This window comes from Microtus oregoni, unplaced genomic scaffold (assembly GCF_018167655.1).
Source record: "Microtus oregoni isolate MIOR12 unplaced genomic scaffold, Mior012 000091F_ref0000469, whole genome shotgun sequence".
Classification (NCBI taxonomy): Eukaryota; Metazoa; Chordata; class Mammalia; order Rodentia; family Cricetidae; genus Microtus; species Microtus oregoni.
In genome coordinates this window covers 2914551-2934778 of record NW_024544600.1, presented here as the reverse complement: position 1 = coordinate 2934778, position 20228 = coordinate 2914551, and the positions used below count along the sequence as shown (strand labels likewise).

The 20228-nt window shown below is 51.3% G+C and overlaps 1 protein-coding gene across 2 annotated transcripts in view; it reads left to right on the top strand.

Moving 5' to 3' along the window:
• The first annotated feature begins 363 nt into the window (after positions 1–363).
• Acly (ATP citrate lyase) overlaps positions 364–20228 on the top strand; it is a 52387-nt gene continuing 32522 nt past the window's right edge. The window contains exons 1-14 of one of the 2 annotated variants that reach the window (XM_041643942.1): positions 364–516; positions 4739–4904; positions 6459–6581; positions 8230–8292; positions 8731–8921; positions 9366–9445; positions 11853–11983; positions 12757–12875; positions 13705–13841; positions 14538–14599; positions 16191–16308; positions 18372–18526; positions 19061–19151; positions 20182–20211. In XM_041643942.1, the coding sequence (XP_041499876.1) occupies positions 4746–4904; positions 6459–6581; positions 8230–8292; positions 8731–8921; positions 9366–9445; positions 11853–11983; positions 12757–12875; positions 13705–13841; positions 14538–14599; positions 16191–16308; positions 18372–18526; positions 19061–19151; positions 20182–20211 (1459 nt within the window). In that variant the 5' untranslated portion in view covers positions 364–516; positions 4739–4745. The remainder of the gene's footprint in view (positions 517–4738; positions 4905–6458; positions 6582–8229; positions 8293–8730; positions 8922–9365; positions 9446–11852; positions 11984–12756; positions 12876–13704; positions 13842–14537; positions 14600–16190; positions 16309–18371; positions 18527–19060; positions 19152–20181; positions 20212–20228) is intronic. The other variant, XM_041643943.1, reaches the window with a different exon arrangement.

Here is a 20228-nt window from a genome sequence, read left to right as displayed (position 1 = left end):
GGTAAGAACTTCAGTCTCTCCCCTGGGAGGGAGGAAGAGGATGTCAGGTCCTGCAAGAAGTGCTACAGCCATTTGAGCCAACAACCCCCTCCTTCAGCTACTTCACCCGGTGGCTGGCCGGCCCAGCCCCTGAAGCGATCAGGCCACAGCCCCCAGCCTCGTAGTTTCTCCTCCTAGAGCCGCCCGGCCCATCTCCCCATCCAAGGCCCCGCCCACGGCCCCGCCTCTGCCCCCGCTGTCTTCGCGGACTACAAGTCCCATCAGCCCCAGGCTAGGCCTAAGGGCGGGGCCACCGCAGCAGCGAATGGGGAGGAGCTTAGAGCTCAGGCTAGGGAACGCGTGTGCCCAATCGCCGGGCCGCTCGGCCTGTGAGCTGATGGGGGGGGTGGGGAGGAGCCCGCTTGGGCCGGGACAAAAGCCGGATCGCGGGCAGCTGCGGGCGGCTGGAGCGATCTAGGGAGTTGGGGTAACCTGGGACTTGCGGACAGAGAGCCGCACTCGGGCTTTCTCGAAGAGGTGAGTGCGGCAGCCGTGGGTGCGGGCGCGACCCCCAGTCCCCGCGAAGCTTCCTGCTTCCCTCCCCCAACCCGGAACCACCTCCCGGCTCCCTGGCTGGGCTCTCCCGCGCGTTCCCTGCACCTGCTTAGAACTTTCGTGCAGGTCTCAGCTTTTTGGTAGTCTTCGCCCCGTCCTCGAGCTGCGTGTCTATAACCTCCCCACCCTTTTCTAGTTCCTGGGAGTTTGCACGTTGCTTGCCGCCGACCTTGCCTCTCTTCCCTCCTCCGGATTCTTTTGCACGTCCTGCCTCTCTTCAGCTCCACCCAGGGCCATCTCTCGAGTCTCCCCGGTCTTTTGGGGGACACTTTTTTTGAGCTCCATTCGTGTTCCCCACCGGATACCGGGGCGGGAAATAGAGAAGGCGGTGACTCCTCGCCGCACGCCGCCGGGCTCAAGCAGGCCCGTCCTATTAGTTCTGTGGTGAATCCATAAAGCTCTGTGTGGAGGGAGCGGGCCCCAGCCACGCGGGCTGTGCCACCCCAGGATGCCTGAGGCCTTGCCTCCGCAGCGACGGCCCCTAAAGGGCTCTGCCTGCTAAGGAACTGTCCACGGGTTCAACCCCCAAACAACAGATGGTCGGAGTGCCCAGGAGTCTAAGCGAGGCAAGCTCCTGAGGTGTGTGTATGTGTGCGTGCGCCCGCGCGCGTGTGCAGAAGATGCTACCTTTCCTCCTGTCAGGCCTGGCAGAGGTCCGGTGCCCAGAGCCTGCTGCTTTCTCCAGTCTTGAAGTTTTGCCATGTTGGCAAGGTTTTGAAAAAAAACTGTAAGGAGGGCAGACAGCATTAGGGCACTTTTAGTTTGCCAGCCCACCCTGTCTGTCTTCTCCCTTTAACTGGGCTGCGTATCTCACTGTTCAGGGTCTCTGGTTTCTTTAATGTTGAGAGATAACTGCCCCAGAAGGATCCACCTCTTAGAAAGCTTCTGAAACACTCCAAGGGAGCGGTGAAGGGAGGCCGGTAAAGGGAGGCCGTGAACACAGAATAGCTGCTGTTTTTAATCCCCATTCAGACAAGGTGCCTGGTGCAGCGGGAATACTCCAGAGAACTCTGCCCCATCCTCTGCTACAGGGATTGCTTGTTGTCGTCCCACCCCCACTTCCCCTAGCCCTTAAAGGGACAGTGTTTTGTCGACCCTAAGAAATAATCTCAGTAGTTCCTGTCTACCACGGTGTCCCAGAGGAGCCTTCTTGGAGAACAGGCTTCATTCATTCATCCTTCCCTGCGGGTTGCTTCTGCTCCTGGCGCCTCTGTGAGTGTATTCAATCTTGGGCCACTCTCTGCAGAAAATACCCCATTAAACTCAAAAGGTCTCTTCCTTGGGGAGACAGAGACAGGGAGTCAGGCGGTGGGTCGGAGAAATGGGGGTGGGATGAAAGAGAATGTGTGTGTGTGTGTGTTTATGTATGTCCATGTTCATGATGTGGTTTCTACTCAAGAGTTTGGGGATTATTGTTACCAGGTAACAGTTTCTGGGGTCTTGGCTCTGCTGTGAAACCATCTATCACAAATTTGACGTCATCAGCTGCTGGAACAGGCAGTTTAAGACTTTGGGGTGCGTGTGTTGAGAGGGAGGGGGATTTCCAATCAGAGATAGGAATATACTTTGTCGCACCTTCGAGTACGTGCGTACTGCCCAAAGGGTTTTCAGATTCTGAGAAACATAGGAAACCTCAAAGATCCATTGCTCCAAAGGGCAGGAAATCAACAATTGAAATCGCGATCGATCTTGTCTGAGGCCTCCCTGGATGTGCGAGCTGCACTGGTGAGAAGCCAGGCCCTTCCTCCAGTTCTTCTATGAGCCCTTTGTCTCAGGCTCCCCGAAAGGCGCAGTGCTTTAGTGGCATATCTTATTTTGGTTAACTGGCCACTCTTTCCTTTTTCATCTCCCTGTTATTTTGTCTTCTGACCCCACCCACTCCTGGCCTTATGGAGATGGACTCTCAGATCTGAGACTCCAGGAAATTATGATTTCCTTCAGTTGTCTAAGGTTGCTCTTTTTCTCCCTCTTCTTTGCCTTGGTTGGGTCTTGGGCTTCTTTTGGGAGGGCCCTAAATTCTGGGGATCGTTAAAAGTCAGTGTCAGACTTCTGGGTAGGCTTGGCGAAGGGGCGCCCTTCCTCTTGGGCCGTGTGGTCCTGTTTGCTGAAGGTATACTGATAGCTGAAAGTGGTCAGTGCCACCCCCTTCTCTTTCTGCTTAACGTGCCCTGGGCTGCACTCTGTTTGGGAGGGGGTAGGGGTGTGCCCATTCGATTTCAGGACCAGTTTTTCTGGTCTGAGTCAAGAAGGTTGGGAAATGGTACCGGAGTGGGTGGGGGTGGAGGACTCTGGGGGCAGTGGGGCTAGTTGGGGCGTCTCCTTCAGAAACAAACTGAGAAGGAATTACAAGTCACCCCAGGAAAAGTACCACACTGGGAAGGGCTCTGAGCCCCTTTCCGGCTATCTACTTTGGGCTAGGTCCCAAGCTGAATATGCCCATTGTGGTGAATTAGAGACAGAGGGAGGCAGCCTGGCTACAATTAGCACCTGGAGCCTCTCCTGCATGGCCTATTGGCAGGGAAAGTTCAGTGTGGTCCTATGACACCTTCCCTGGGCTGGGAAAGGAGACTAACCTTCCCCGATGTGTCAGCTAGCCTTAACTCACCCTCCTTGTGTGTATCTGACTTCCTCTCCCCAGCAAATCCAGCAGCTTCTATTCTAGCCCTTTGGGAGAGACAGGCAGCCTGTCTTCATCTAGTCAGGTACTGGGCATGCATGACTGGGTTTCCTTTCTCTGTTCTGTCTTCACTATTCTCGCAGTTGCTCTGGGGGAGAGTGGGTGTGTCTGGGAAGGTAGTAGACAGGAAGGATGAGCGAATTTTCATCATAGACCCTCCCGCATCGTTGGGGGGCCAGTCTTGGGAGAAATGCCTTTCCGTTAGGCCCGCAGTTACTGTTAGGGCTCCAGTCCTGCTAGTGAGTCGGGCTTCTTGGGCAAGTTCACCCCCTCCCTCTGAACTTTGATTCTTCGTCTGAGAAATGGAATTCGGAGTCTGAGTGGATGTGATGTATGTGCTCACATGAGATGAGTTATTTCTCCCAGTCCTGGGGACCAAACCCAGGCTCTTAGGCATGTGAGGCAGGGGCTCTGCCACGGAGCCTCACTCCCAGCCCCTAAGACGAGTTTCTCCACACATGTCACCAAGGATAGCGTCTGCCTTCTCCCAAGTTCTGGCTTGGTTAAGGAATGACTAGTACAGGGTGGTCCCTGGAGAGGCCTCTGTTTTGCTCAAAGTTAACTGCTAAAATGATTCAGTGGGGTGAGTGGGATGATCTCTAGGTCAAAGTTCCCTGCCCTGTGACTCGTTTGTATGTCCTTTGAGGTGGGAATTTAGTGTCCTAGGATAAACGAGCTTTGAGGTGATGTTCTCCTTCCTCCCACCCTACCAGGGCCTGTAGTCTTTGGGGGGAACGTATGTGAGTGAGTCAGGCTGGGAGGGGAATGAAACCTGGGGAGAAAATGAGGCCAGCCTGTGCAGTTCCTGCAATGCTCTTCACAGGTCAGATGACAAAGAATTCTCTTCTCTTCTCTTCTCTTCTCTTCTCTTCTCTTCTCTTCTCTTCTCTGTGTGTCTGTGTGTCTGTGTGTCCACTTCAGAGAACAGCCTTCGTGTTTGGATCAAACTCTTGGTGTTCTGGGCTTCCCCTTTGGTCTGCCTTTTGCTCAGGCCAGCTAGTTTGCCCAGAGGGAGTAGAGACAAGGTTAAGGTCAAGCTAAGAGTTTCAGAGGAATTGCACATTGCACATTTTTTTCTGTTCCTCTCCCTCCCTCCCTGCCTCTTTCCCTTCCTCCCTCCCTTCTCTCTCCCTTTCTCTTTTTGAGACAAGATTTCATCCGTCCCAGGCTGGCCTTGAACTTCTGGTTCTTCTCCCACTACCTCCCGGGTGATGGGATTATGGGAATACACTACCACGTCTGGTGCCACCTTCTTTTCTATCATTCTTCAACTCTGTGTCTCTGCTGATGAAGCTACTTTGACGACATCTCCCATCCCCTCCTAAGGCAGCTCTTTTTTCGTTCTTCTGAGAAGAGCCAAGGTCTAGTTTCATTGTTTGTGGGCAGCTAGGAGTAGATCCAATCTGCTGGGGAAGACAGTGCATCGATCTTCCTGCCCCAACTAACCAGTTCCGCTCACCCTCCCAGGTAAACCATGTCGGCCAAGGCAATCTCAGAGCAGACCGGCAAAGAACTCCTCTACAAGTACATCTGTACCACCTCAGCCATCCAGAACCGGTTCAAGTATGCCCGGGTTACTCCTGACACAGACTGGGCACGTCTGCTGCAGGACCACCCCTGGCTGCTCAGTCAGGTGAGCTTTGCCTGCAGCCCAGGCCCTTCTTTCCAAGCTCTAGGAGGAGAAAGCTTTTGATTTCTTGGAGGTGTCCCGAGGAGTTACGTGATTGCAGATTGGCCTGTGTGTCTGCAGCTGGCTGAGCAGGGTCTTAAGTTTGCTCTGAGCACTTCATGTGGACTTGGAACCAGACAAATGGTATCAAAATCATGCTTCTCAGCCGGGCCGTGGTGGCATATGCCTTTAATCCCAGCACTCGGGAGGCAGAGGCAGGCGGATCTCTGTGAGTTCGAGGCCAGCCTGGTCTACAAGAGCTAGTTCCAGGACAGGAACCAAAAGCCACGGAGAAACCCTGTCTTGAAAAATCCAAAAAAAAAAAAATCATGCTTCTCTATTTATGAACCATATGGCCTTGGGCAAACCATTTTATTTCTCTGGAGTTAGATTCTCTAATGTCAAAAAGGATTAACACTATGAGCTATAAGGATTAGCAAGAAGCATTTCATGTGCTATCTAGCAGTTGTTAGATGCTTAGCTTAAAAAAAAAATAGATGCATACCTTCCTTTCTCAAAGTGGAGCATCTCAGGACAATTAAGTGGGACCTTAGCCGGGCAGTGGTGGCACAGGCCTTTAATCTCAACACTCAGGAGACAGAGGCAGGCAGATCTCTGTGAGTTTGAGGCCAGCCTGGTCTACAGAGCGAGTCTGGGACAGCCAGAACCCTGTCTTGAAAAACAAAAACAAAGAAACAAAAATGTGGGGCCTTGAGTCTAGAGAGATAGCTCAGCGGTTAGGATCAAGGAGAACTCCAGTTCCAAGTAGAGGACTTGGCTTTGGTTCCCAGCATCCACATAGCAGCTCACACTCTCTGTAACCCCAGTTCCAGGTGATATCCTCTCTTATATACATGCAGGCAAAGCACTCATCCACATAAAAATAAATAAAGAAGTGGGACCTCATACTCTGTGAAAGTAGCTGATGACTGACCATGAAGGGGGTCAGCCTGGACTAGAAGCTCTGAAGATCCTTCCGTAGCATATTTGGCTGGCTTCGGGGAATACTTACACTTCTGGCAGACCCAGACAAGGCCTTATGCTGTTGTTTTGTTTTTCCCTTGCTGAGACAGTTGGGAAGGTAGTGGATTTCTTGGTCCTGGAACGAAGGATTGATTGCCTGGCCTGTTGTGGTTATGTTTAGACATAGGGATGGGACTGGTCAAATTATCTCCAAAGGTCCTTTGTAATCCTAAGGATCTGTCCTAAGTCTTTTTGAGCAAGAGAGGACTGGTCCATGTTCTAAATGTGATTAACGAAGCAGCTAATACCTCCCATGGAGAAAGTGAGAGCCCACTCATTCATAGGCGTTCTCTGAGCATCTGCTCTGTGCCGGGTTCATCCTGGCTGTTTTCTGGTGGCCAAAAGATTTGACTGGGATAGGTAAGGAAAGGCTCCAGTACAGGAAAGTGGTCCTGATGGATAAACGTGAGAGCAAGTGATGAAAAGCCTTACAACTTCACTTTCTTTACGACTTCTTCCTTCTTTACTCTTAAGTTCCAACCCTTTTTATTTCAGAGCTTGGTGGTCAAGCCAGACCAACTGATCAAACGTCGAGGAAAGCTTGGCCTAGTCGGGGTCAACCTCACTCTGGATGGAGTCAAATCCTGGCTAAAACCTCGACTGGGACACGAGGCCACCGTGAGTCTTGATGTAGGGAGTCAGGGTGGAAACAACATGGTAACCTGCAGCTCAACCAACCCATGACTCCCAGCCCAGCCTGCCCCATAGCAATGGAGAGGGATGCAGTGTAGGACTGGCCTGGCTGCAGCCCCGTCTTGGCGGTCGTTCCCAGCTCCCTCATCAGGAAACCAACCTAGTGACGGTGCTTCAGATAAGATGTGCCACATTTGTGACCCCAGAACAACTAGAGAGCCAGAAACTGTGACCACCAGTGAGGAGCTAGGACAAAGGCTCGTTCTGGGAACTGCTTGCTCTCTGGTTTCCAAATTAAAGTTGTGGGTGTCGAGGATGACACGCTTACAAAGAAGGTGAATTAAAAAAAGATGAGAAGGGGAGCTGCAGAATTGTCTGGCAAGAGAGAGATGTTGGGTGGAGAGCCATGGGCGAAGACAGTTACTAACGCTGAGGAGGAAGTTTAGCTCTCCCAGCTCAGTGATTACTATCAGCTCTGAGGATGAGAGCGAGGAAGCTAAGCAATGCTTGGTGATAAAACTGTGTTTTTTCTCCTCTTTGCTCTCCAAGGGAGGTGGAAAAGAGGTGGGGGTGGACGGGGTCTGAAGTTCGGCTTAGCCCGGGGAGGATGTGTGTCTGTGTCTGCTTGGCACAGAGTTCTGCAGAGACTGGTGCCCCTCAGGGACAGGCACAGGGATGAGGTGTTGACTACCCTGGGGAGGTGGCATCAGAGACACCTTCCTCTATGCTGGCTTCCTCCAAGCAACTCTGTTTCCTAGGCTCTGGTCCTTGTAGGTAAAGATGGATCTTTGAAGCTGCTCATGGGTCCAGGGGTGGAGGGATCTGACCTTTGAGTTCCCAGGCCTCTGTGGAGAGTGTGGTTGGGCTGGGTACTGAACAGTGTCCCCAGGGAGCACATCACGCTCCCTTCCTAGCAGGCTGACAGGAGGGAGATGTCACAGACATCTGAGCTGGCAGCAGCGCCGGACCTGGCTGGAGCAGCTCATTACCTCTGATGGATCACTGTCTGGTCCCTGACTCAGCAATGACGCACAGGCGGGCAGGCGGGCAGGCGGGGGGTTCAGGGGATGAGGGCTGTCTCGCCTCTGCTGCCGCCAGGGACCCACTCAAGCTGATTAGCTCTGCAGGCCTGTTGTCTTCAGCCAGGAAACACAGGAGGGAGAGTTTGCTCTAATCAGCCTCTGGCTCTCCTCTCTCTTGCCAGTCAGGCCTGAACTCATGTCCTCGGGCTAGGTCACAGTGTCTACCTCAGGGCAAAGTAGTGTGCCCTTACCTCGGTACCCAAGTTCCCATCTCCCTCCTTGACTGCCCGGGCTAGCGAGATTGATCAGTGGGTAAGGCGCTTGCCATCAGGCCTGACGACCTCTGTTTGATTCTTGGGATCCACATGGTGGAGGGAGCTCTGAACTATCGTCCGTCTCCACATGCTTGACATGACATGCGTATACTCCTGCCCCCTCCCCAAGTGTAAGTAAAAGCAGAAGTGTGAAGAGGGACTCTCCTGAGAACTTCTCATGTTTATCTGTGACCCCATCGTCCTGACTTCTGGAGAAGTCTGTTTGCCGCGTGAGATGGTAATACTTTGTGAAGAATACGCCATGCGTCTCAGCTGTCTCCCTCAATTTCTCCATAGGTCGGCAAAGCCAAAGGCTTCCTCAAGAACTTTCTGATTGAACCTTTCGTGCCCCACAGTCAGGTATGTGAGGCAGTGCCAAGCCGGATCGTCTTTCTTCTTCAACTTTGTGGTTGTTCCCCTAAAATGATGAGAGTTTGGGGTGCCTCAGGGAATAGCCAAGGGGACCAGGCCTGGAAGAAATTATGAATAAACAATCTGTGGTGAAAGAATGGCTTAGTCTGCAGCAAAACAGAGTGAGAGCAGGTAACGGGACTTCGTAATGTTGGGATGAGACGGACCCGAGGGCAGGACCCCTTCAAAATGGAACACTCTGACTCAGCTTCTGACTCAGCTGAGGAGGTTGAGTTCTTGTCTTTCCTTGTCCACTAGCAGTCCCCTTGTCAGGGTTTAGAAATGAGACCACAGGGGTCGGGTTCCGCTCCTGGGCTAAGACCTTCCGCCCCCCACCCTCTGCCAGTTGGGTCCCTTCCCCACCTTTATGCTGTCTTTACTTGCAAGGCGGAGGAGTTCTATGTGTGCATCTATGCTACTCGGGAAGGAGACTACGTCCTGTTCCACCACGAAGGGGGTGTGGATGTGGGCGATGTGGATGCCAAAGCCCAGAAGCTGCTCGTAGGTGTGGATGAGAAGCTGAACACTGAAGACATTAAGAGACACCTGTTGGTCCATGCCCCTGAAGACAAGAAAGAGTTGAGTTCTGAGAGGGGTGATGTGGGCATGACTAGGGACGAGAAGACCAATGCACTGGGCTCTGGGTACAGGAGAGAGAAAGTAGAGTGGGCCTCCCTGCTTGGGAATAAGCGGTGGGTACAGCTTTGTCCTGAGGAAGGGAGCCACGTTTTCAGGAGGGTGTTGGCTTGGAATCAGTCTGCAGTATGCCAGCCTCATCCCTCACCTCCTGGCCCCTGTCGGTCTGGCACTCTTCCAGCTCTGAGCTTGACAGGTTCTTTCCGCCTCAGTGTTTGAAGAGTGACATCCAAGGGATCAGGGTTGGCAGAGAACAATAGAGGTGGAAGGGTCAGGAGTGAAGAAGTGAGCTGGGCTGTCAGAGACAGTGAGATTGCTACAGGGAAGGGGAGGGAATGGAGTCCTGACTGATTGGTTAACTGGTCCTCTTTCCCTTTCCCTTCTAGAGTCCTGGCCAGCTTCATCTCTGGCCTGTTCAATTTCTACGAGGATCTGTACTTTACCTACCTTGAGATCAACCCCCTTGGTAACGAGCTTTGTTTGCTGGGGCAGAATGGGGAGGGGCCCCCAGGCCTACAGTAACCCTGGCTTTGGTGCTCAGAGAGCCTGGGCCCTCCTGCCAGAAGGCAATACAGAACTTCTCTGGGTACCCAGGGCATCACCATAAGGAGTAGTCTCCAGTGCCAGCTCCTGTTTCTGAGCACCTAGACTGTAACTTTAGCCAACTCCAACTTCTTTCTTTGGCCTTAATTTGTTCCACTCTGGGGAAGTCCTGGCTTTGGTCTGTCTGTTGGGTTGTTCCTGTCTGCAGGTTAGGCTTCCCAGGCTCTGATCTGATCCTTCCTGTACCCTTGGAGGCCTCACTAGCTCTCCCCCGGTTGGTCAATCATTTACTACCCCTAACACCAAGAAGAGTGGCTACGGGCTCTCAAGCTGTGAAGGAAACAGATGGCCTGGCAGATTCTGGCTAGGCCTCTCGGGGCAGAGTCCAAGAAGAAGGGAATTACTGAATTCCAGCTGAGGATGCAGCCCCTCTAGTGGGCCAGATGGCTGTGTGCTAACTTAATTAGCTAAATGGCCTGAGAAGAAATATGGATGCTTAGTGAGGTGTTGCAGATGAATACGCTGGCCTGGGGCCCAGAGCACTCTGGGGATACTTTGCACCAAACACTGAGACTTCCCTAGCTAGACCACAGAAGACCCAGATATACACACCTAGTGCTTCTAACTGCAGCGGTGCCTGCGTGTATGTGTGGGTGTGCAGTAGCAGTGGTGCATGCGTGTATGTGTGGGTGTGCGGTAGCAGTGGTGCATGCGTGCATGTGTGGGTATGTTGTAGCAGTGGTGCATTGTGGGTGTGCGGTAGCAGTGGTGCATGCGTGTATGGGTGGGTGTGCAGTAGCAGTGGTGCATGCGTGCATGGGTGGGTGTGCGGTAGCAGTGGTGCATGCGTGTATGTGTGGGTGTGCGGTAGCAGTGGTGCATGCGTGCATGTGTGGGTATGTTGTAGCAGTGGTGCATTGTGGGTGTGCGGTAGCAGTGGTGCATGCATGCATGCATGGGTGAGTGCGGTAGCAGTGGTGCGTGCGTGTATAGGTGGGTGTGCGGTAGCAGTGGTTCACATGCGTGTATGTGTTGGTGTGTGGTAGCAGTGGTGCATGCGTGTATGTGTGGGTGTGCGGTAGCAGTGGTTCACATGCGTGTATGGGTGGGTGTGCGGTAGCAGTGGTGCATGCGTGTATGTGTGGGTGTGCGGTAGCAGTGGTTCACATGCGTGTATAGGTGGGTGTGCGGTGGCAGTGGTTCACATGCGTGTATGTGTTGGTGTGCGGTAGCAGTGGTGCATGCGTGCATGGGTGGGTGTGCGGTAGCAATGGTGCATGCGTGCATGGGTGGGTGTGCGGTAGCAGTGGTGGTACTGGGATTTGAACCTAAGACCTAGACCAACAAAGTTTTTATTGTTGTTTTGGGTGTGTGTATGTGTTTTAAGATATATTTATTATGTATACAATGTTTTGCCTGCATGTATGTCTGCATATCAGAAGAGGGCACTAGATCTTATTATAGATGGTTGTGAGCTGCCATGTGGTTGCCAGGAGTTGAACTCAGGACCCTGGAAGAGCAGTTGGTCGGTGCTCTTAACCTCTGAGCCATCTCTCCAGCCCCAGTTTTTTTGTTTTTGTTTTGTTTTTTGTTATTTTGAAGTAGGGTCTAGTCTAGTCCACACTAGCCTCAAGCTCACTATATAGCTGAGGATGACATTGAACTTCTGGTCCTCTCGTTTGTCCTCTGCTCCCATACCTTCTTCAACAGTTTTTATTATTTAAATTAATTTTAAAGATTTAATTGTGTGTGTGTGTGTGTGTGAGAGAGAGAGAGAGAGATATGCATGCCGTGTGTGGCTGTGGTGACCAGAATGACTGTCTGATGGCTGGAGTTATAAGCAGTTGTGAGCTGCCCCACATGCGTGGGTTCTGGGTCTGGCTCTAGAAGAACAACAAGCTCTCTTAACCGCCAAGCCGCTGATCCTTCTCACCAGCCCTTCCTTCATGTTTTCATATATTATTTGGTGTAAGGGATTGAACCTAGGGCCTCTCCCATCTTCTACCAACTCTAGAAAACAGATTTTGTTTTGTTTTATGGGAAGTTTATGGGTAGGCCCATGCTTGAATATTCAAAACAAGGAGTATGGCATTTTATGAAGGTGTCCAAACTTGCCATGGCAGCTAATCAGTCTTCTTTGACCTTTTACCTGAAGGTCAACGAGTGGGAAGTGTTCTGAGAGTCTCCGCGAGGACTGTTGACTGATTTATGGTTATTGGGGGTGTGTAGAGTGCGTGGGCTGCACCTGGAGGAGTCTTGAGGGATGGTTCAGAAGCTGATGGTGGCCTCACTGTAAAGCTGGTGTCTGACTGCTTTGACTTTTCTCCTAGTGGTGACCAAAGATGGTGTCTACATCCTGGACTTGGCGGCTAAGGTGGATGCCACAGCTGACTACATCTGCAAAGTGAAGTGGGGTGATATAGAGTTTCCTCCCCCATTTGGGCGTGAGGCATATCCAGAGGTGAGGCGGGTTTGGGGAGGAGATGGAGGGTGACGGGGCCCAGGAGACAGCGTGACTAATCCTAGACAATCATTTGGTCCCCATCTTGGCTCTGTATTTGGCAGGAAAAGAAAAATGGAGAACCATTTAATTTTCTTAAAATCCCAGAGAGGTTGGGGGTTTGGAATGGGAATCAGCCAAGCCTCTGACTCCTGGCCAGAAATCCTTTTAGGCATCACTCTCAATCAGCCTCTCTGTGCTCTTCACTTGATTTGTTGCTTCTTGATAATTCCAAGTGGCTCTCCCCGACCCTGATGGGAAGGTTCTTCTTCTGGCCACTGGCTGAGAATTTTAATTGCTGCTCCCCACCGCATCCTTCGAGATGTCCTCGCAGCAGGATCAGGCCTTGTGTGAAGTCATCTAGCTGGACTGGAGGAAGGACGAGGGCTGGGGGGTGGACAAGGATGTGAGATGAGCTAAGGTAGGAGCTGCTGTGGGGAGAGTGGTGGAAGCAGCAGGACCTAGTGGGGCCTGGACTTGGGCAGAGGACCAAGGACTTGGAGTCAGGGGGTGGAGCTGAGAAACTTGTTTGCCGGATGTAGGCGACTTTGGTACTTTAAAGATGATGTTGTATTCTGTCCCAGGCCTGGGGCCTTACAGTTCCCTGTTCCCCATCTCACTATAGTGATTGAATAACTCCTTATTGTACCTTCAGATAGAGAGCTGTGATATTGGGGTTTTGGACCTTGTGAAGGGGGTGCTCAAAAGGCCACTTGTGCTTGTTTGTTCCCCAGGAAGCCTACATTGCAGACCTGGATGCCAAAAGTGGGGCAAGCTTGAAATTGACCTTGCTGAACCCCAAGGGGAGGATCTGGACCATGGTTGCTGGGGGTGGCGCCTCCGTCGTATACAGGTGACAGGAAGGAGGGGTGTAGATGCCTCCAGCCAGTCCACTCACCTAGTGCCTATATGTGGATTGCCTGGAGTCCCTAGTTTCTCACCTATCTGTGGTCCATGAACTTACTGAACAGATGAAAGCTATGGCATCCTTGAGGATTTCAAGTGGCTCTGGGGCCACCTGCCCTGTGCATAGTGTCTTCTGCAACCTTATATAGTTCAAAATGGTTTCATGGTTGAAGTTTTTATAGTTGGTGATGTGTGCCTCATAGAAAGGTAGCAAAAATATAAAAGTAAAACAAAACCAAAAGTACATGAGAAAGTAAAAGCCGCTCACTCATTCCGCATGCCCCCCCCCCCCCCAACACCTCGCTCTGCTCTCCTGCGGCATTTTAATGCCTAGATAAACATTTGCACTTTTTCACGTTACGGAAATATCGGGACCTCGTTTTAGTCCCTTCTCAACAACTGGCAGTTGTTTTTCTCCGAAATTACAGGAGATGTACGGTCTGCCACAGCTCTCTGGCTGCCCTGGCTACTGCCGTTTGCTCCCTGAGGACTCTTGCAAGTGTTAGTTCTTGTATCTTTGGGCCATGTCAGGCAGCTGCTCACTGTTCATTTTACCCACGCTGTGTGCCCAGAACCTTGGTGCCCTGAGGCTGGCAAAGTGCTCTGCCCGGGGGAGTCTCATGGCACACCGGCCTTCAAGTGCGGCTTGCGTGGGGGTTGAAGGCTATAGGTCTGCGAGGCCAGTTCTGCAAGCTGACTCGGGAATGATGGACAGCTGTGTACAGGTGTGACCCCTCTGCCCGGAGCAAGTGCTGAGTTCTGTGTCTCTCTGGCAGTGATACCATCTGTGATCTTGGAGGTGTCAATGAACTGGCGAATTACGGAGAGTATTCAGGTGCTCCCAGCGAACAACAGACCTATGACTATGCCAAGACCATCCTCTCACTTATGACTCGGGAGAAGCACCCAGATGGTAAGACCCCAACATAAGTGCATGGGGGTGTACACACACTTTCTGGGGTGTCACGGTGTGTGGAACAGACTTGTGTTAGAAATCACTGAAGCCACGGCCCTGTCCTTTGCAATTTGAGACTAGGCATTTAATTTCGGGGTCTCTGTTTTTCGCAGTACTGGCAACATCAGTCAGAGGTGCTCCTGTTGGGCAAGGAGAGCTTGTGAAACTCACCTTATGTATCAATAACAAGCTGGAGGAGGAAAGACTGTGCCATGCTGTTGCTGTAATGAATATAGACTTGTAGCTTAGCGATGTCTTCCAGCTTACCAGGCTTTGTGACTCCCAGTGTCCCTATCCCACCTTCCCAGTTTTAGGGCTATATATTGCCAGTTCCCCTTTAAGGGAGAGAGAAGAAAAAGTGAGATTGCCAGCAGAGGTATCAGGACACCAAGGTGGACTTGTGGGTAGCAGCTGGAAGTAAGATAGAAACTGTAGGTTTGAGCCATCACCTGTGGGTAATACGGGTCGTGGAGAGCTGAGCTGATACAGCTGAGTGGCTGTTTTGAGAGAGCATCCTACTCGCTCCCTGTACCTCTTCCATTTACAGCATCTTTGCTCACAGGAGCCAGAACATCCTCAGTTCAATTAATTCCTGGGCTGAGCTCAAGTGTTTTTATCCCCCTAACTTTGACTTCATTTTTACTCCCAATCCAGGCAAGATCCTCATCATCGGAGGCAGCATTGCAAACTTCACCAATGTGGCTGCCACCTTCAAGGTAACTATGTGTGAGCAGTGGTAGCTGTGGTTTCTGGGGGAAAGGGCTTGGGGATAGCAAAGTTTGAGCCTGAGGCAAGTTCCTGTGCATTGCCTTTGTCTGAATAAGGGCTTGTGACCTAGGGTCCGTCTGTCTGTCTCTTTTGGTGTTGGAGATTGAACCCTGTCCTAGGGTCCTTGTGGAGGAAGCAGAAGACTGGAGATGTGGCTCTGAAGCTGTGTGTCTCTGCAGTTAGCACTTGCTAGAAAATAGCTCTCCCATCTGCAGTGGGGTGGGGGGAGTTGAAGGCTTGCTTTCTCATCTCAGAACCAGTTCTCAGAGACTGGACAGGACTGTCCTCATTCTCAGCACTGATTCGCTGGGTTCTCTGCAGTTGCGGGTCTCAGTCACCAGTCCTTGCTCCAGAACGTTGGGAAGAGATGACCTCATCTGGCCAGAGTCCTCTGAGTCTGTGTCCCTGTGCATGGCCATGAGTCCAGACCTTGGGAACACGCTTTTAAAAAAACATGACTCCAGTCCACAAAGACCACAGAGCTACCATTTCTCAGATGTCACCCCTTCAGGCTAGCCTCTCAGAGGACTGTTCATTATTTCATATCATGGTGCTCACTGCAGCTTTTCAGAAACATGCCACATGTGGTCATCCCATCCATGTCTTGAGAATAATAGTTTCCACATTGAAAGTCTGAGTGCTCAGTAAGTGAAGTACTACAGCTCATCCTACAGCAGGGTCTCCCAGATTGGGCCTGATTTGTTGAAGTGGGTTTGCATCCACAGTTTTAACTTGGGCGTGTCCTGCAGTGCAGATAGCATCCTTGTTGAGGGGATGGTTGGGCATCAAGCAGGAATTGTGTAATGTCTTGTGACATGCTTTTGGTGATAGAAGCTAGATTTCAAGTCAGCATTCTGTTTGAAGAAGTGTGGCCTCTGATTTTCCAGACTGCTCCCTAAATCACTGAGGCAGCTTTTGACATAACTGAGAAGCCTTGCATAGGACCTTGACATAGCATAGCCCCCTCCCCAATCGCGGTAAGAAATAAGAATGATTGCAGCCAGAACCAGAGACCCGGAAGCACTATTGTAGCGGTTGGGTGTGCCAGAGTTTTGAGGGATATGGTTCTTGGCTGCTCTGTGGTCATTCCTCAGCACAAGGTCATTCCTCAGCACAAGGGGCCGCATGTTGAGCCTGTAGTTTTGCAGTTCACGCAGCTTATTTCTTTTTTTTTTTTTAAAGATTATTTAAATATTTATTTATTTATTATGTATACAATGTTCTATCTGTGTGTATGCCTGCAGGCCAGAAGAGGGCACCAGACCTCAGTACAGATGGTTGTGAGCCACCATGTGGTTGCTGGGAATTGAACTCAGGACCTTTGGAAGAGCAGGCAATGCTCTTAACCTCTGAGCCATCTCTCCAGCCCCCAACGCAGCTTATTTCTGTGATCCTCTGGAGTCTTGACCACTAGGGCCTGCTGTGCCGTGTGAGAGTCGGCCTTTTCTGTACACCTGTGCATTTGTTTATCGTGGTTATAAATTGATTGTGGCTGCTTTGTTTTAACCGTATGTTCTGTGGTCCTTTGACTTTCTTTAGGGCATTGTGAGAGCAATCCGTGATTACCAGGGTCCCCTGAAGGAGCATGAGGTCACAATCTTCGTCCGAAGAGGTGGCCCCAACTATCAAGAGGGATTGAGAGTGATGGGGGAAGTTGGTAAGATGGGGACTTTTTCTTACCTTTTTCAAGACAGGGTTTTCCTGTGTAGTCCAGGCTGTCCTGGAACATGCTCTGTAGTTTGAGACCAGGCTGACATCAAACTCACAGAGATCTGCCTGCTTCTGTCTCCTGAGTACTTGAATTAAAGGTGTGTGCAACCACTACCCTCTGGTTTTGGTTTTTGGTTTTTAGTTTTTTGAGACGGTTTCTCTGTAACAGCTTTGGAGCCTATCCTGGAACTCACTCTGTAGACCAGGCTGGCCTCTAACTCACAGAGATCCACCTGCTTCTGCTTCCCAAGTGCTGGTATTAAAGGCGTGCAGCACCATTTAAAACTGCTCAGCCATTTTTTTTTTTTTTTAAGATTATTTTAGGTGTATGAGTGTTTTGCCTGCATGTATATATGTGTACTGCGTGCAGTGCTTGGAGCCACAGATAAAAAAAGAGGGCTTAGGAGTTTCTACAACTGCTGTTAAAGATGGTTGTGAGCCACTATGTGGGTGCTAAGAATTGAACCTGGGTCCCCTACCAGTGCCACAGGTGCTCATACTGCTGAGTCATCCCTCCAGCTCTAGCATCCTCTCCCCTCTGTCTGCAAGGTCTGTGGCATATCTCCTTGACTGTCCTAGAAAAGGCTCCTTGGATTCTTCTGTGCTCTGCCACACCCTGGTGAAGGTCTGCAAATTGAGAATGACTGGGCTCTGCATTTAACAAATACAGGATGCCTGCTCTGTGTCGAATAGTATGCCGAGTCCTAGAGCTTTAGCGTGACTGTAATGTCATGTCATGCTGAATGCCAGGAAGTAATTAAAGGGGACAAGTGACTAGACAAGGGGTAACATTTTAGTAGAGACCTGGAGCAGGGGAATGCAGCTTAGGGATGATCTCTGCAGAGGAGAGGACACTCTCCAAGGCTCTACAGTGGAGAGAGTGTGTGTGTGTGTGTATGTGTATGTGAGAGTGTGCGTGTGTGCATGCGTGTGTGTGTGTGTTTGTGTGTGTGTGGTGGGACCCATAGACTGGGTAGACTAGATCAAGAGGGAGGAGGTGGGGCTGTACAGGTCCCATACAACCATGGCAGTGACCTGAGTTGGGAGTCTATTCTGCATTTGAGCAGAGGAACAGCATGCTTTGACTTGGCTCTTGTGTGAAGAGAAGGTGGAAGGGTGGCTAACATAGAAACAGGCCACCTAGAAGATTGTGGAAGCATTTTAGAAAAGCAGTTCTCTTGATGTGGCGTTCCAGAAAGTGACAAGTAGAAGACATTCTTGTCAGTGATCTTGATGTCTGATTGGAAAAGGCAAGACCTTTCCACCTTCCCATTTTCTAAAATTCAGTATCAGTGGCAAACTCCCCACCCCACCAGTCACCTAAAGTGGCACCAAGTGCTAGTTAGTGTTCATCTGTTCATCTGAAGTGATGCCAGGTACGGTGGCACACACCTGTAATCCCGGCTTTCAGGCAGCGGAGGCAGGTGGATCTCTGACTTGAGACCAGCCTGGTCTATAGAGAAAGTTCCAGGCCAGCAGAGCCACATAGTAAGACTTTATCTCAAAGAACAAAACAGTGAAGGAGCTGCAAGAGACAGGGTCGTGTGGAGGGTGTGCCACCAAGGCTAGGGAGGCTGACAGCTGGCATTTGTGTTGAGCTCAGTGATGGGGGAGCAGCAGGTGAAGGTGCCAGCTCTGTGTAGGAGAAGCAAGGCCAGTGCCCCAGGGGAGCAAGCTAAGGGCATTTAGAAACAGACCAGGCCAGCGAGGCAGGCCCAGGTGAAGAATGGAGGAGTGTGGGAAGCCGGGATCCAGGTGCGCAGAGGTGTATGCTGATCCGCTTCTGGCACCTGCCTGCCAGTGACGCTGCTGCTTCCTCTCCTTGTCAATAGGTGATCTTTCGAAAGACTGGTTTAGTGGTGAAATTCTGAACAGCTGATTTGTCTGAATAATCAGTCTTGTCCTCACAGTGCCAGGCATTGAGCAAGACTGTCAAAGGGCCTCTGCAGAGTCCGTGGACTAGGCACTTACTCTAGATCTTGAATCATGGGCTTTTTCCTTCTTCCACAGGGAAGACCACTGGAATCCCCATCCATGTCTTTGGCACAGAAACTCACATGACGGCTATTGTGGGCATGGCCTTGGGCCACAGACCCATCCCCAACCAGCCACCCACAGCAGCTCACACTGCCAACTTCCTCCTTAATGCCAGCGGGAGCACATCGGTAGGTGAAGCTTGCCTCCACCCCCCACTGTCCTACAAAGGACATGCTGTCCCTCTTCTGGCGTTTAGGGGGATAGGAAGATACTGGGATGTTGGTACAAGATTATGGTCAAATCAAGGTAAAGTAATGGAGAGACTAAAGGTTTTTAAATCAAACCCGAGTTCAAATCTTGACTGGTCTTGAAGAGAGGGGGAACTTTAACAGGTGCCTTAGCCACTTGGATCCTCTTGGGTCATCTGTACCATGGAACAAAGTCCTTCCCCATTTTGGCATTGCTAGAATAGTACTTTCTGAGAGCAGTGTATGAAGAACACAGTCGAGCTACGTTCATTGCACAACTGTACTGGGGCAGGAGGATTGCTGTGGGTTCCATGCTAGCCTGGGCTATACATATAGTGAGACTCTGTCTTAAAACAGTGCTGAGCGTAATTCTTGTTACTTCACTTCTTTGGGACGTTCAGGACCAGTGGCTTTTGTCCTCAGCCACTGCCTATGATGCTTGACTCTGCTCTCTCCTTCCATTAATGACTCCAGACTCCAGCACCCAGCCGGACAGCGTCTTTTTCTGAGTCCAGAGCTGATGACGTGGCACCTGCCAAGAAAGCCAAACCAGCTATGCCCCAAGGTAACTCCCAGATGTTTAGCACAGTGCACGAAAAGGACTGTAGTGTCCTCCGTGTCTCTCTGTTTGGGGCCTGCCTGGAAGAGGTGGCAGGCAAGCAGTTTGAGCTTGGCTGTGGGAGTGGGCCTCAGCATGAGATGGGAGTGTATCTCATGAGAATGGAGTGACCTGAGTCTTCCCTGTGGCTTCTGGAGCTGAGGATCCACACTGCCCAATCATCTCCCTCTCTGCCATCTTCTACCCTTCTTCCTGGGTCTGTGAACTGAACTGTGGAGGAGACAGGAGGATTTCAGCAGAACCAGGAAGAGGATTGTTCTCCCCAACTCCTAAATGGAGACAGCAAAGCTAGCTCCTCAACAGTCATGTGTCTTCCCCCCACCAGCTAGGGGCTCTTCATACACATCTCTCTATGCGCCCTTGCACACATCACCTAGTTCATCTCCCTCCCAGTGACGAGTGACCTGCCAGCACTCACTCTAGCAGTAGATGAATGGCACTGGCGTCCCCTGCCTGATGGAGCCTTGCTGCAGCCTCTTTGGGCTATAGTCAAGCTGATCTAAGAGATCTTAGAAATAATGACCGTAGCTCTGAGGCTCAAGATCAGAAGTCACTGCCTCGCAGTTTCCAAGGCGTCAGCCTTGTCCGCAGTGGAGAGTGGTGGGTCCAGCTCCATGCTGGTTTAATCGCTGTACTGTGCTGCATGGGGAAAGGGAGATTGGCAGTCAGAGGGTGTGACCCAGCTCAGACAGAAGTATGTCACTTAGAGGGCCTGGAGGAGGCTTCAGTGTTCAGTGCACCTGCCTAGCCTTCCTCCTTTTGCCCTCTCTTTGCACCCCAGTTCTTTGTCTTGCTTGCTTCTGTTCTGCCCACTGGTGCTTTGGCCTCTTTCGTTGACTTCATTCCTGCTGTTCACTGTGAATTAGACAGTGGCAGCACCAGAAGGCTTGTCTGTGGACCCGTCCCGTTCTACGCTCTCCCACCACAGCCTCCCAGCAGCAGTTCACTCAGTATCCTTGGTCATTTTCTTTAACAGATTCAGTCCCAAGTCCAAGACCCCTGCAAGGTAGGATGCCCCCACCC